General features: G+C 36.9%; 1 protein-coding gene across 1 annotated transcript in view; it reads right to left on the bottom strand.

Moving 5' to 3' along the window:
- Positions 1 to 674: 674 nt before the first annotated feature.
- The window catches only part of PDGFC (platelet derived growth factor C), a 139,685-nt gene continuing 126,006 nt past the window's right edge, over positions 675 to 14,353 (bottom strand). Inside the window, exons 4-6 of the mRNA XM_049833980.1 lie at positions 8,737 to 8,944; positions 2,991 to 3,208; positions 675 to 2,308 (exon numbers count right to left, since the gene is read on the bottom strand). Of these exons, the coding sequence (XP_049689937.1) occupies positions 2,192 to 2,308; positions 2,991 to 3,208; positions 8,737 to 8,944 (543 nt within the window). The 3' untranslated portion in view covers positions 675 to 2,191. The remainder of the gene's footprint in view (positions 2,309 to 2,990; positions 3,209 to 8,736; positions 8,945 to 14,353) is intronic.

Raw genomic sequence — 14,353 nt, 5'->3', positions numbered from 1 at the left:
AGAGATGCGTATGACAAATTTGTTTCAACACACTCTGGCCAGATCTGTTGTTATCTCAACCCTTCGTGCCCCATGTTGGGCGCCAAAAAGGACTGTCATGGTTTCAGCCCAGCTGGTAACAAAGGACCACGCAGCCGCTTGCTCACTTCTCCGCCCCCCTCCGGTGGGATAGGGGGGAGACAGAGGAGAGAAAAGAAAAAAAACCTGGAACCTCAAGGGTTGAGATAAAGGCAGTTTACTGGGACAACACAAAGAAATTATAACAATAACAATGGTACTAACGAAAGAGTATACAAAAAGAGTGATGCACAGTGCAACTGCTCACCACCCAGGACCCGACGCTCCGCCACTTCCCCCACCAAAAGCCAAGACCACCCCCCTGGCCCGCTCCCCATTTATATACTGGGCAGGATGTCACATGGTATGGAATAGCTCCTTGGCTAGTTCAGGTCAGCTGCCCCGGCTATGCCCCCCCACCTCCCAGGTTCCTGTAAAAATTAACTCTATCCCAGCTGAAACCAGGACACTTGGTAACAGAAGATTTCTGTTTTCATAACTGACTTTCAAAATGGTACGTAGAAAATCACCCTCTTTAACTTCTCCTGTTATTGTATATTGAACAGATACAAATATGCAACCACACAGAAACATTTATTCTCCCAAAATTAGCATTATTACTTTATTTGGTGATTCATTACAATCTGCAAATCCAATAGTCAAAAAAATAAACTAGGCATAATATTAAAGCATTTTACAAGCAAAATACTTTACTGTTTCCTTTTCAATTTGCATAGGGTGGGATAAGTGTATTGGTTAAAGAATATAACGTACAGAAGAACAAAACCATAGTTCATCATACTGTACTGAAGAGTGTTACGATCCTGTGAGTGAACAGTACTTAAACAGCTATAACCGTCAATGGAAAACCATACACTTCAACATTAACAAGGCTGCCTTCCCGTGACCATGATGCATCATGAAGGCTGCAAGCCACTGGGCTTCTTTTCTTACATTGTAGATCATCCTACTTTAAAGAAATTAAAGAGTTAAACAAGCCAGAATGCATCTATCTACACTCATTTCTCTTCTACCTGAACAGAGGCCAGTATGGAGAGAGGGAATTTTTGAAGTCAGCTTCTGAAACCACTTATCGTAATGTCTGTCTCTCATATTTTCAGTGTCATGGAGCTAGCAAGCTCAGAGTTTCATCCACACATCTCTACATCTCTGTTTATTATTATTGGGCATCCAGGTAAAAACCTGTATTTTTTCACTGTGTAGCAACAAACTGCAAGGAGATCATTCTCCTTTCCCATTGTAACCACATCTCTGTTCCTCCAACTGTATAAATCTGGCTTTAAAGTCTCACAAAACTAAAAAATAGTTGATCTAGGTTGTAATAAAAAAAGTATTAAATACCTTTGGTAAAAATAGATATATTTAACAAGTTTAGAAAAGCAAATAGTTATATTGTCAAAAGGAGAGTATAAAAATGTACACGATAAAAAACAACAAACAAACAAACAAAAAATTGTCAGCCATAGTAGTAAGAATAAAGGCGCTGTTCTTTTCAATGTTTGCTTCCTTAGCTCACGTTATTGTCCAGTCTTCTTTCTAAAAGGCAGGAACTTTACTAGAGCGTATGGAAAGATCCAGTCCTTTCTACCAGCATTAGACAAATTAAGTTTAGTTTGGAAAAAGATAGTCTGTTTTAACCCAAGTTTATACAACAGAGAACACTTCGAGTTAGAGTACATAGGAGTAGTTGAACACAGAAAGAAAGATTTCAGGTGTTTTCAACCAGAGGCCAGATGTACTGGAGCTGTAGAAATGAGACAGCCAGCAGGATCAAGTCTCCATGATGTGAGCCTTCTAACTTTATTTTTACTCCTAAATTATAAATCCATGTATTGTCAAGAAAATTGTGGGGGACAAAAACAATACATATATTTTAAATCCCTCATTGATGCCTTTCTCCCATCCTTTCACTGGGCCTCCAAACAGAGCTGTCACACAACATATAATCCCAGTTTGGCTTCTCCTCTTTTTAGAGCTCACTGTAAATCTTGAAGATGGAAGATCCCCAAAGCAAACAACTGAGATTACAGAAGGAGATAATGCACAAGCCCCATAATAGAATCAGCCATTGATTGAATGTGCTTTGAAAGAAAACAGCACAATTTAATCGTGTTTATCCTTCAGTATTCCCTTTGCACACACAGTCACACTCCTCATGGTGTTCCAAAGGTACATCTGTCAATGATTTATGCAACCCCCGGACGCCAATCCTTGGCTTCAGCTGAAGAACCTGAAGGAGAAGAAGCCAAGCATCAAGAAAACAGCAAGTGCTTCATCAGACACCTAGACTATGAGCTAGATTGCATGAGAAACACACTGGATGACAGTAAGCGTATTAAAAGAAATAGGCTTTCCTCAGCTGAATGTCTTCATTTATTCTACCCACTAATTACTGTTTTTGCTTTTACCTCAAGCCCTTTACAGAACAGATTAAAACATGTTGAACAGCTTGCTTTTATCAAAGAAGAGAGTCTTGCAGTTTCATATTTCTACTTAATTTTATTTAAGGGCTAATAGTATAGTTAACCCAATGGAATTATTAGATAATTCTATAATAAATAATTCTAGCTATAGATTTATAACAATGGAAATGGACAGATATCTGTTCCTTCATGAAGTTCACATCTACCACTAGAGAAAGCTGAACAAGGAGGTGTGGTTGTGATGTGTCTGAACTGCACCAGTAAACAAATACCTCAGGAATGACTTAATAGTTCCACAGAAAAGTATTTCAACAAGGAAGATATTACTTTTTTTATGTAACACCTCAGTAAAATGATAAAAAAATATTTACTACAAGTTCAATACATAACATCTTAAAATATTAATATTGGTGCATTCTTATAGTAAAAAGAAATTCCTTAACTGGCTTTCAGTATTTCCAAACATACAAATGCAAAAAAAGCACGTACCTCATGGTATTTTTTGGTGACTTTTGTTGGTACGCATTGGCACTCATTGCAACTCTGATGACAACAGGCACAGTTTCCACCACAACGTTTAACCAGAAGACACAATGGCCAGAAGATGGTGTCAGTTCGCTTCAGCTCCTCCCTCAGTGACACTGAAAAGTTGCGAGGAGTACAACTATACAGCCGCACCTCCTCCTTTAGGAGGTTGAGATCGACCACTGCAAAAAAAGACAAACAAACTGGTGTTTTTCTGATTAGTAAACCAACTTCATTGGTGGTAAACCAGCTTCAGCAATGCAGAACCCTTGAAGAAAGTTCATTTTTGTGCAGCTGTTACAAGTTCAGCACACAAGTATAATGTTGCAGTTATATGAATACCATGAAATTTAATTGAATGATCGTTGTATAGGAATATTCACCAATTATTTTATAACTCTGGCAGAGTTGGTTCAAATTAAACAAATCAAACTTTGGCTAGTATGTTCTGATAAATGTTTTATCAAATCAACTCTAATGGAGTTGTCTTTGGCCATGGTCATACTCTGAGCTCTAGTGTTGCTATGCTATATCAACTTTGGATTGGAGAAATACACACAGCAATTAAGAATCCAACAAACCTCCAAACACATTTTCAATTCATTTGCATAAAGCATTCAAACTTATTCGCTGCTAAAATTTCAATTATTGCTTCTTTGCATGGGTGATGTAAGTATAAGAAAGAATCAAACCATTTATATCTAAGAGGACCTCACTTCTATGGAGTAAGAAGTTCAAGAAGTTATGTCATCATCAGTGAATACTGTACAGACAACAAATCGGTGCATAAGTATGTGTATCTATGTAACTATTAGTAGGCTCCATTTTTCCCCTTCTCCTTCATAGCAGCATGTATATGAATTTCTGTTGCTTCTCTAGGTTTCATTTTCACTCGATGTATCTTAAATAAAATACAGCTCCTCCTTATAATCACCTAACTTGAAGTGCAAGTTAAAGATATTAATTAGTATTTGGCACCAGTTTCCCTATAAGCTGGTTCCACTGTATCATACTAGAGTCTCACTATGCCAGTGGTTGAACAGCAAGCTCATGAAAAGATCTGAAACAGGGCAAGCTCCTTTAGGTTCACCTTAGCTGCATAGCCAAGAAGTAACAGGCCTTGCAAGTGGCAGTTAAGACTGAAAAAAAATGGGATTGGTTTAGTTGGTTTCATTTGTTTCAGAAAAGCCAGACTACAAAAGCATGATCTGGGATCTTTTGTCTGAACTGTTTCTCTCCAAACCTACCATCATTAAGAAACAGAAGTAATGTCTAATTCATAGGAGTACTCTACCTGGTAAAAAAAGAAAAAAGGCAAAAGAAACCCCTATGATTGTATGGCTACTGAGATGACTGAAATAGAGATCTCGAACAAAGCAGCAAAGAGCTTTAGACCAACTGTTTTTGAGCAAACTCAAGAGGAAATTAGAGGAAAAAAATCCCAGTGCATTGATATTATTTGACAAATACTTTATAGTTATTGCTAGCAGTTTGTAAATAAAAAGATCTAAAATAAAGCTAAAATATGTTTCTGATCTGAATCAACCTCTAGAGAAATAGCTTTTTTCCCCCTCTACTATGTAAAGAGCCTCTAGAGGTCACCAAGGAGAACTTCAGCCTATCAAGGCAAGAAAATATCTCAATTCTATTTAAACATGTAAGAAATAAAGAGAATCTAGAAGCTGCATTTCTCTAGTAGAAATGCTCACTAGTACTGTCTCAGGAGCGGATCTTTGGGCAGCTATTTAATTCCATGTTTCTTCAAACGTTTCTTTTGCAGACCTTATCCACATACTGGCATCTGTAAGTAAGGGTTTATTGTTGTGAAAGGTCAGTTAAACACACTGAAGCCTTTTCTCTGCTTGCACTTACAGTGAATGCCAAGCTGGGGCACTTCATTCCATCACTATCAGGTTAACATAGGCTTCTAAATAAATGATCTGATGTTTAAAAGCAAGGAGTGTGTAATAACTCCAATGAAGTTACTGACAGGATGCCAGCCTGCCTCCCACACTGCCAGAGCAGTCCTTGGAAAAAGCTGAGAAGGGAGCAGAGGAAAAGACAGACAAAACTTCCGGGGGAGAGATTCACTGTGAGAGATTAGAAATTATTTAAGCTCTTCTGATCAGCTAATAGCTCTAGGCCGAGTCATTTAGAGGGTGGACATGTCTACCTCCATTAATCAAGGATGGTGGATAGGGATGGATTACTTTCTCCTGTTATGTTTTCAAATATATAATAAGTGAACTGTCTGAATGAGGATAAAATGCCTAAAGCACAATGAGAGAAATGCTAGTTCTTGCTAATACTTTCTACTGGTAGATTTCTACAGAGACTGACATGGTTGGTACAGTGACTTTCAAGAAGCTAAGCCTAGGCATCCTAACACAATTGCTGTTCAGCCCTTCACCATGGGAAATTGAAAGTGGAAGCTGGGCACTGATGCCTCTTCTAGCAAGCCCACCAACCAGTGGGAGAGAGATGCCTGAATGGTGTTACGCTTCCCAGTTATGTCCTGCCTACCGGCAGCGTCATCCATTTCCCAGTAATAGCTGTACTTGTAACATAGAGAAAAGGGCAATGCACTAAAATGAGCAGCAAGTGTATTACATTTTGTCACAAAATTGGAATGAATTTGAACTGAAACCCTCAGACCTGCAGACCCGAATTTCAAAAAGGTTCTGCGGAAGAACACGCAATCAGCTCTTAGCAGATATCTTTTAGTGTGCCTCACTGTTACAACAGGCTTCAGGAGAGATGAAAAATGTCATGTTTGGTTTCCATGCTTTACAATGTACTAAGGTATATTGCTATTATGCCTCACAATGAACCCTTGCCCTACCTTATGTAATTCAATTTCATTAAAAGGTCTGTGGCAAATTTATCTCACGCTTGTATAATCACTTCTTTGAAGTGTGTGAATGAAGCTGTTATTTTTTTAAAGAGCATCTGTCTGTCCAAAATTTATTTTAACACACTGTGGGCATGAAGCTAGATGAGAGAATGTATATATTCCCTTAAAAGCGTTTACTTAACCACAATAAAAGGTTATGTGGATTTCCCAAGTGCACTGAGTTACAGTACCTGTTATAATGTGAACATTTAAACACTCCTTCAACTTGGCTTCCACTCATGTATCATGTTTGACACAACAGCCAAAGTTCTTTTGTCTAGCACTAGCTCAGGAGGAATGGAAGGGTCTGCAGTAGCACATGAATGGGAAACACTAAAATAAAAATAAGGGGAGAAGGAAAAAAAGGGAGAAAAAAATGTAGATGCAGGTAGGTCTACAGTAAAGTCTGTTTCAAAAGTGTGCCTTCACTGGCACATGCAACTGATGTTCACTCCAGCCTGAAAGTAACTGTTCTGCAATTGGCAATGCAACTGTTTGACATCTTCTGGGATGTGTACTGAATACCATGGGGAGCCCTCTTTCCCAAAACATTCTTCCAGCTGGATGCTGCTCTCAAAGTCAATGAAACAAATTAAATTCTGATTGGGGCACTTGCTTGTGGGCACAAATAGCAGCAGGATGATTTTTATTCCCAAGCACCCTGGTGATGTTCCTGGAAGTGTAAGTTTCTTACTGGCTCCTACAATAGGACAGGACTGTTACAAAACCCCAAATGTTTAAAAAAAAAAAAAAAAAAAAAAAAGTCACATAACTATAGGAGAAAAGCATCTACGGAGAACGATGGTTGAATTGTGACTCTTCTTCTTAAACAGACTTCAGAATATGGTCTAATGATTATGCATAAATTTCTGTGGGAAGCTATGGGATCATATTTTTGCACAGCAAAATATATTTTATTTTTAAGTATGTTTAGTATTATAAAAGAATTTAGTACTATATTTAGACATCAAAGCCTCTGAACTTGGTGTTTCTTCTTTCCTGGCTAGAAGTTTTTGGAAGCATTTTATCCAGAGAAAACATCAGACACAGAAGTTCTGTGGAATTTAGGTTGTCTAAATATAGTCTTTTTCATATGAATTATTAAGTAGGAGGACAATACTCTTCTCTACATAAAGTAACATACACTTTTAATTACATTTTCATTTAATCTAGATATAAACTGATGTTTGTCTATAAAAGCAGGACAGTAATTTAGCTTTTACACTGAACTATTGCAAAAATAAACCCGATCTAATTATAGAATCAAAGAGTTTGAAAAACCCAAACATTTTAGGGCATGCACTTCTCCCAAACATTTCTTAAAAAGGTTTTTAAATACAGCAAACATGCTGCTAGAGGAAATAACATTAAAAAAAGAAAAAAAAAAAGAACAAAAAAAGGTTTTCTTTCCCTATCTATTTAATAGACCTAACAGTTAATTCTATGTCATCGCAACTGGACTTATTTTCCACCTCAGGCTATTAAATTACACACTTGGTAATGCAGTCTGAGGGTGGTCTCTTAAAGATAAATGTGGCAATACCACGATGTGTTTATTCAGTGGAAAAATCTATTTCAGCATCTAATTAGAAGTCTTTAAAAGATTTATTCTGATAGTTTCTTTCTAAGATATGTCTTGCAGGGAGTTGCTTTTGTCTATATAGGTGTTACCCAACACCTGCATTTTTAGTTTATGTAACGTTTCACAAATTATATTCTGTTTTTCTCCCACTTACTGTATGCTTATGGCATACTTTTGGCAAATACTGAGTCTCTTTAATTAAGAAAGTGTTAAATGACTGTCTGAAAGGCATGGTCCATTGCTGAAAGCTTTTAAATAGATTTCCTCCTGTTTGACTCTTGATTTAGTTGCCCTGTGCATAGCTGTAGCAATACAGGTAGGGTAGAAGGGTTGATTTTTAGGCTCTGATCCAAGAATCAGCCATCAAAAACTTAAATTTGAGTTATGAAAAGTTTTACTTCCTCCCTTTTCTTGCTCATCAGATAATAATCTAGTTCATGTTTTTCAACAGAGTATTCAGTTAAACTCGTATGTTTTCATTTTCATGCTGTATGGTGGGCGAGGAAGGAGGTATTGCCTGCTTGCTATCCATCCACATGGAACCCATAAACATGAAATAGAGGGCAGCATCTGTAGGATATGAGGTAGAAAATTCATGAATGGACAAAAACGACTTGCTGAACAAGAAATAGCTCCACAAGTCTTGAAATACATAATCTACTTTAGATCCGATTAAGTTAACAACTGCATGATCAAACTGGACATGGACACAGGGATTTCATGAGGTATCATGAAAGAGAAACATTTAGCTAATTGCTCTCAATTCATATGGTGTAGAGACTGGAACAATTCTAAGGAAATAAACCAATCATTCACATGATACAGTAAGTGTAAGAAATCACCCATGCTAAACAAAAAATAAAGTTTTTGCCCTCCATAAAAAAAAGAAACCCACAAAGTTACATTATGTCACCCAGCCAAGATGCCCTGCTGCATTGTGGAAATAAAAATCTCCCAGGTTCCCTGCAGAAAACTACCCTGTCTGCTTCTACTCCCCCCACCCACCCTTTTGTTACTTTATCCTGCTAAATTCCTTTACGTTTTGAGCTTGGTTATTGTCCTTTTTCAGATAATATAATGGTGAGAATAGCTAACAACAACAATCTCTGCTGTATTTCTAACATATTCCTTTCTCGGAACCAAAACTCAAGGTGAAGAATGCTCTTAATTACCATTTCTTTGTTAAGAAAACATACCCATAGAAAGCTGCAAGGCCAGACAGAAGAGTAATTTACCTCTTGATTTCCTCCCATGAATATATGCCTTTCCAAGAAGTTGCCACGTTGGCCTGTACAAATCTTCCAAATCCAGTTGCCACCGATCTGGTTCAAGGTACCGGATAAGTTCTTCCACAGTACTAAATCCAGCAACGGCATTGTTTAATACGTCTAACGGTAAAGCTGATGGGGGTAGCAATGATGGGCTAGGTGCTTCTGTGTGGTGCTGCAATCAAAGCCAAGAGAAGAGTATCAGTCAGAGGGTTAATGGATGTGCTTTGATGAAGTGCTGTACTTTATGAAGTTACATAGCTGGGAAAGTTTATAAGTGGCTAGCTTGTTTCCAATGTACAGTTTACCCAGCAAGACAAATGACAAGAGTCAAAAAGTACCTAATTATTCTTTAGTGATAATTGTAAACAAACTTCCACTAGACAGTTTTCCCACTTCTTACACTCCTAGCCTTGAAGATAGCATGCCACTATACCTGTTCTTTGAAGAAGTTCACTGAGTGATGGATAAGATTTTAGAAATAGAACAGAGCGATTTGAAAATATGGCCCCATTACAGGCAATTACTGTAACCCCCTAGAAATCCAAGGAAACACACATTTCGCATGCTGCCTTTCCTCTCAAACTTAGCCACAATCTTTGTCTTCTTGTCTTACAATGTCAAATATGAACATATCCTAGTACAAAGATAGCAAATATTCCCACTCTTATTTAGAGATAGAAAAAGCACCAGTTACGTTTCATACAGTACTAAGAATTACGTTTCCAGTTAAACAATAATGAACAGAGTACTAACAACATCTGGCATTAATATAATTACTTCTCCCTTAAGAAGAAAAAAAACACCAAAAACACGTTCCCAAGGATATCAAAAGTATTTAAATGCTGCAACTGAGTATCGCAAAAGCCTATGTACTTTCCCACAGCACAAATCTCACTGACTAACTCACTGGATCAGGGGTACTCGGTCACAGGCAATTCAAGCAAAGTGAGACTTCTGGTTTTGCTCACTCTACTATCTGTTTAAAAATTATGCATTGATTCGTATTTTCAAAAAAGGCAGGAAGGGCAGCCTAAGTAGGAAGCTGCTGCTGCACCTCCATAAGTGTCTTTAGACTTTTATATAGGCAGACATCACTACAGACATTATGTCCACAGTACTGCACTAGAGCAATTTATCTGGACCATATAAAAATTATGAAGAAAGATTTGAACATACTGCTGATTTAGGGGATGGGAAGGACAAGAAATCTCAAACGTAAATGCATAGTGCTACATGCATCACTGCTCTCAATTGTCCATATAAGATTTAGGAAAAATTTATTCACTGTAAGTACAATCAGGCTTTGGAAAAGGTTGCCCAGAGAGGCTGCACAGTATCCATCACTGGAGGCTTTCAATAACTGACTGGATAAAGCCCTGAGCAATGGTCTGACCTCAGAACTGACCTCACCCTGAGCAGGTGGTTAAAATTGAGACCTCCTGAGGTCCCTTGCTGAATTTTCCTACAAAAGTCCTACAACATAATATTACGAATGAAGGACTGAATGCTCCTCCAATAAGTGAACTAACGTGCTTCTTGTCCATTCCCTGTGCAGTGCCTGTTAGTACTGCAAAACACGTACATATGTATATATATTTATCAATATGTTTATCTATATTTTATATATTTAAAAATCCTCATACCACTTAGTGTCAAAATCACACTCCCATTACTCTAATGTGAAGTCTATACATACTGCAGTTTTTTTCCATCTATAACGTCAGATCAATTGTATTCATTTACCTTTTCAAAATGATCAGAGAAATTGATGAGAAATATAACAGTTATGCAGGAAAAAACTATTTAATAAAATAATCCTTGCAACACTACATACTAAACAGCAGTTTTCTAAAACACATATGCCTGTGATAGCTGTATTTCATACCAATAATTATATTTTCCTTTCTTGTGCTCTCAATTTTATTAAATGTGCATTTTTGGTTTCAGCTAATTGTGTGGTTGAAAGGGCAGCAAATGGAAGTAACCACCATGCCCTTCCTATTTTCTGCTTCAAGGGTTTTCTCTCTCCATCTGCAAGAAATGCAGGCACTAGAATGATCTGTGCTGCTTTTCAACCGGGAGTCTTGCAAAGACAATACCAAACATAAATCTACTGTGCTGCTACTATTAACTTCACTATATTTTCATCTTGCTAATCTGGCATCATTTCCAATAGAGTGAGTGAAGTAGTTGCTTCCCATTCTGGATGAATATGGATTTCAAAAAGTAAAATATTTCTTTTCCTCTTCACTGCCCACATTAAAAATAATAACATGTTGATCCATCTATTAGGTTATGATAATAAAGCAACAGATTCTGGTCTATAATTTAAATATTTGCTTTTAGCAAAACATGCTACTCAGCAAGTTTCAGAATAGTGCTGTGACACTATAATTCAGATGGTCAAAAAAAAATATTCCAAAATTTTTCTTCCTGTTTTTCTCCATGATGTTGTATTTGTAACAGCCACATTTCCTGGTTTGAAGGTGTAGGGTTTTGCTAAGGTGAAAAACAAAATAAGGATCAAATGGTAGAATTAGTACCTGAAGGAAAAAAATGTACTTTGTTTGCAGCTGAAGAATTTACTTTGGTGTCTTACTTCTACTAGGACTTTTTGTTCCCAATGAAATAGGTGGATTCCAGATGAAAATCCATTGGTCTAGAATCTATTTCCACATTTACAACTTAGAACATGCACACTTAGCATGTTTTATGTTATTCTGGATTCAGTAGGCATCTGCCTGAGTTAAAACGTTATGAGGATATGGTGAATCACTGTGCTTTAATTGTAACACAATTAAAGTTGTCATCACTTTCTAATCATTCTCACAGCAAACCAAAACAAAGAAAAAGTATTTGAAACAGCAAAACTGCACAACTTTGAAGATGAACGTTTTAGAATAAAGTAATTAAAATCTCAAGATTAAGAATGTTTTTCCCAGTAATCTTTTAATTTAGTCAATTTAAATGACAGTTAAAATGTACCAAAGATTAAATATAATTGATATTATAAGCTATAAATGCTGTAATTTATATTTATAACATAATAACCTTTATGAAATCTCAATTCAATAAATTGTTTAATATAAATGGTAATTCAAGTTATACTCTACATTGCTTTTACTTGCTAATAGGTACTATTTATTTTATAGTTTCAACCTTTTGGATAGAATGTCCACGGCAGCATAAATGGTACTCCTTCCTTTGAGTAAAATTATATCTTGGAATTTTATACAATTTATAATTTCACTTGACTTTCTCAAAGTTTTTTGTGTTCTATAGGCAGTGTTTACACCTGCAGTAAGGTTTTACTCTCAGAGAAGATTAACAGGAGAAATGACTTAATGCAAGAAATTAAAACTCAACTTCACTGATGGGACATTCCTTTTAGAACAAGCAAGCACAAAACTTCAGCATAACTCTGAAATGTAGCATCATAGTTGCAACTTCAAAATGCTGAAATGCTCCTTAAATGGAGCTTTCCCTCATTTTATAGCAAGTCCATCACTTCTATTATAGTTCCTTCTGGTTAATAATCTCAGATAAAAATCCACGTGTCTAGCATTTAATCTACATCTCTCTTGACATTCTTACTCTGACCCTTGCCTCCACCTGCGTGCCTGACAAACTGATGTTGTCAAGTCACTCTCTGTGCAGTGCTACCGACATCAGTACTCAGTAGGTCTCAGAGATGCAATTTCACTGCAGAATGGTGGTGTGAAAGCCTCAGAGAAGGACCACCAATGAGCTCTAGCTGTTTTGCTGCACAATGCTGATGGAAGCAATGAAGATGACCTTACAATGAAGTAGCTATCTGTCAACTGTACATCTATCACCTAACTTACTCCACAGAACTATATCACGTCTCCCCTAACAAGCCAGTTGGCACATAATCAACCTTTGATATAACAGACATCTCTTTATCTGACAGGGGACACATAACCCAAGACAGCTGACACTTACTTAGGTATAGCAGCTATCCAAAATAGCTTCCCTGATAGAGACCACTTACTAGGAAGTGATGTTCTCCAAGCTTTTCTACAATAAATACTAATCAACAGTAAATACTTCTTCTGTCATAGCAGCACATCCTTGATTAATACCAATGTTTTAGACTTGAGACCACCTTTTTCAGTTTTTTGCCTGAGCATGAATAATTTCTGTCAAGACAGATTTGAAAAACACATCAACAAGTTCTGTATTTTAATGTGATTCCTCTAGTAAACAAAACACTCTATGGTTTTTGGTTTTGTGCCCAGGAAAAAATTTCAATTTACTTTAATAAGAATAAACATGTTTAAAACCAAGGTAGAGCCAAACGGTTGCATCTTTACTGTTAGTTAAAATGATTCAGGATGAAAACCAGAGCAGAAAACATAGGGCTTTTGCTGCCCTGTAGAACAGCCAAGAATGACAATTAGTGTTGGATCAAACAGAACTTTCATTAGGTCTGTTTATATTGTATTTCTGTATGTGTACTTCACTCTGTGAAAACAAATACCTTATAGAAATCCCCTTAAGGTGTTTACAAGTGTAAAAGACAGGCAAATAGACCAAATTTAGGCAACAGTTTAAGATAAGGGCTTGGAAAAAAGGAAGGAAATAATATAAAGACTAACATCATGAAACTATCCAGCCCTGAAGATTATACATAACAGCAGCACCCCAGAAGAAATTTAGGAAGTAAAATGCATTTTAGGGTGCTCACAATGTTAGTTGTGCCCTATTAAAGGAATCAAAACTACTCCATCTAGCCTCTTTCTCAAAGGGGAAAGGGTAGGACACTCTCATAAGTAGAATAAGAAGGTGATCATCAGTGAAGCAGTAAATCAGAACAAAATTACCTAATTGAAGCTCAAACCTAAAGGATGATTTAGTATGTAGCCTAACTTGAAGACTTGTGATTCATTACTTGTTCTGGCACGTTTCCTGTGTGATCCTGAGCATATTTAAACCACAGCTTCATGGTGTAAAGCATCTGGCAGTAGCATCTACTTGCTACGCCTGCATGACTGTATATGTGGCTGCATCATAAACAAGAAGTAATCTTTCTGAAAAAGGGTATTTCTTATTTCCTTTTTTCTTTAACTGCAATCTTAGTCACAGCACAGACCTCCAACAGCTAAGCCATCATGACCAAAAGCACAGCGACCACTAACACAAACATTTTTAGATTCACTCTGGAATTTCATAGCATGTAGGTCTCTAACACAGCCTTATCAAATCTGTAGAGTGAGCATAAAGGCAATTCCTTGATCTCACAAATTCTGTGAGAGAATGAATACCATAAACATTTATTAGATGCTCATGATTGGTTTATCTGAAGAATCCAGAATTATTTTAGATAGATAGAGGGTAAAACTTTGGATATGAGACTGTATGTTATAACCTTTCCCATTCTGCCACTATCCATCTGTTCTTTCCTTGCACTGAACCTGCTCCAAGGATAAACAATTCGGAACAAAACAGCACTCACATACAATCTACACAAGATCAGCTCTTAAGCACCATCACGATCTAAGCAAAACTTTCCTTTTGCTCCTGTCTCAGAGGACAGGACTGTCAAGGTACTGACACTACC

The sequence above is a fragment of the Accipiter gentilis genome, chromosome 3 (assembly GCF_929443795.1).
Source record: "Accipiter gentilis chromosome 3, bAccGen1.1, whole genome shotgun sequence".
NCBI classification, from domain to species: Eukaryota; Metazoa; Chordata; class Aves; order Accipitriformes; family Accipitridae; genus Astur; species Astur gentilis.
The sequence above is the reverse complement of the archived record's forward strand: the minus strand, read 5'-3'. Positions and strand labels throughout refer to the sequence as shown.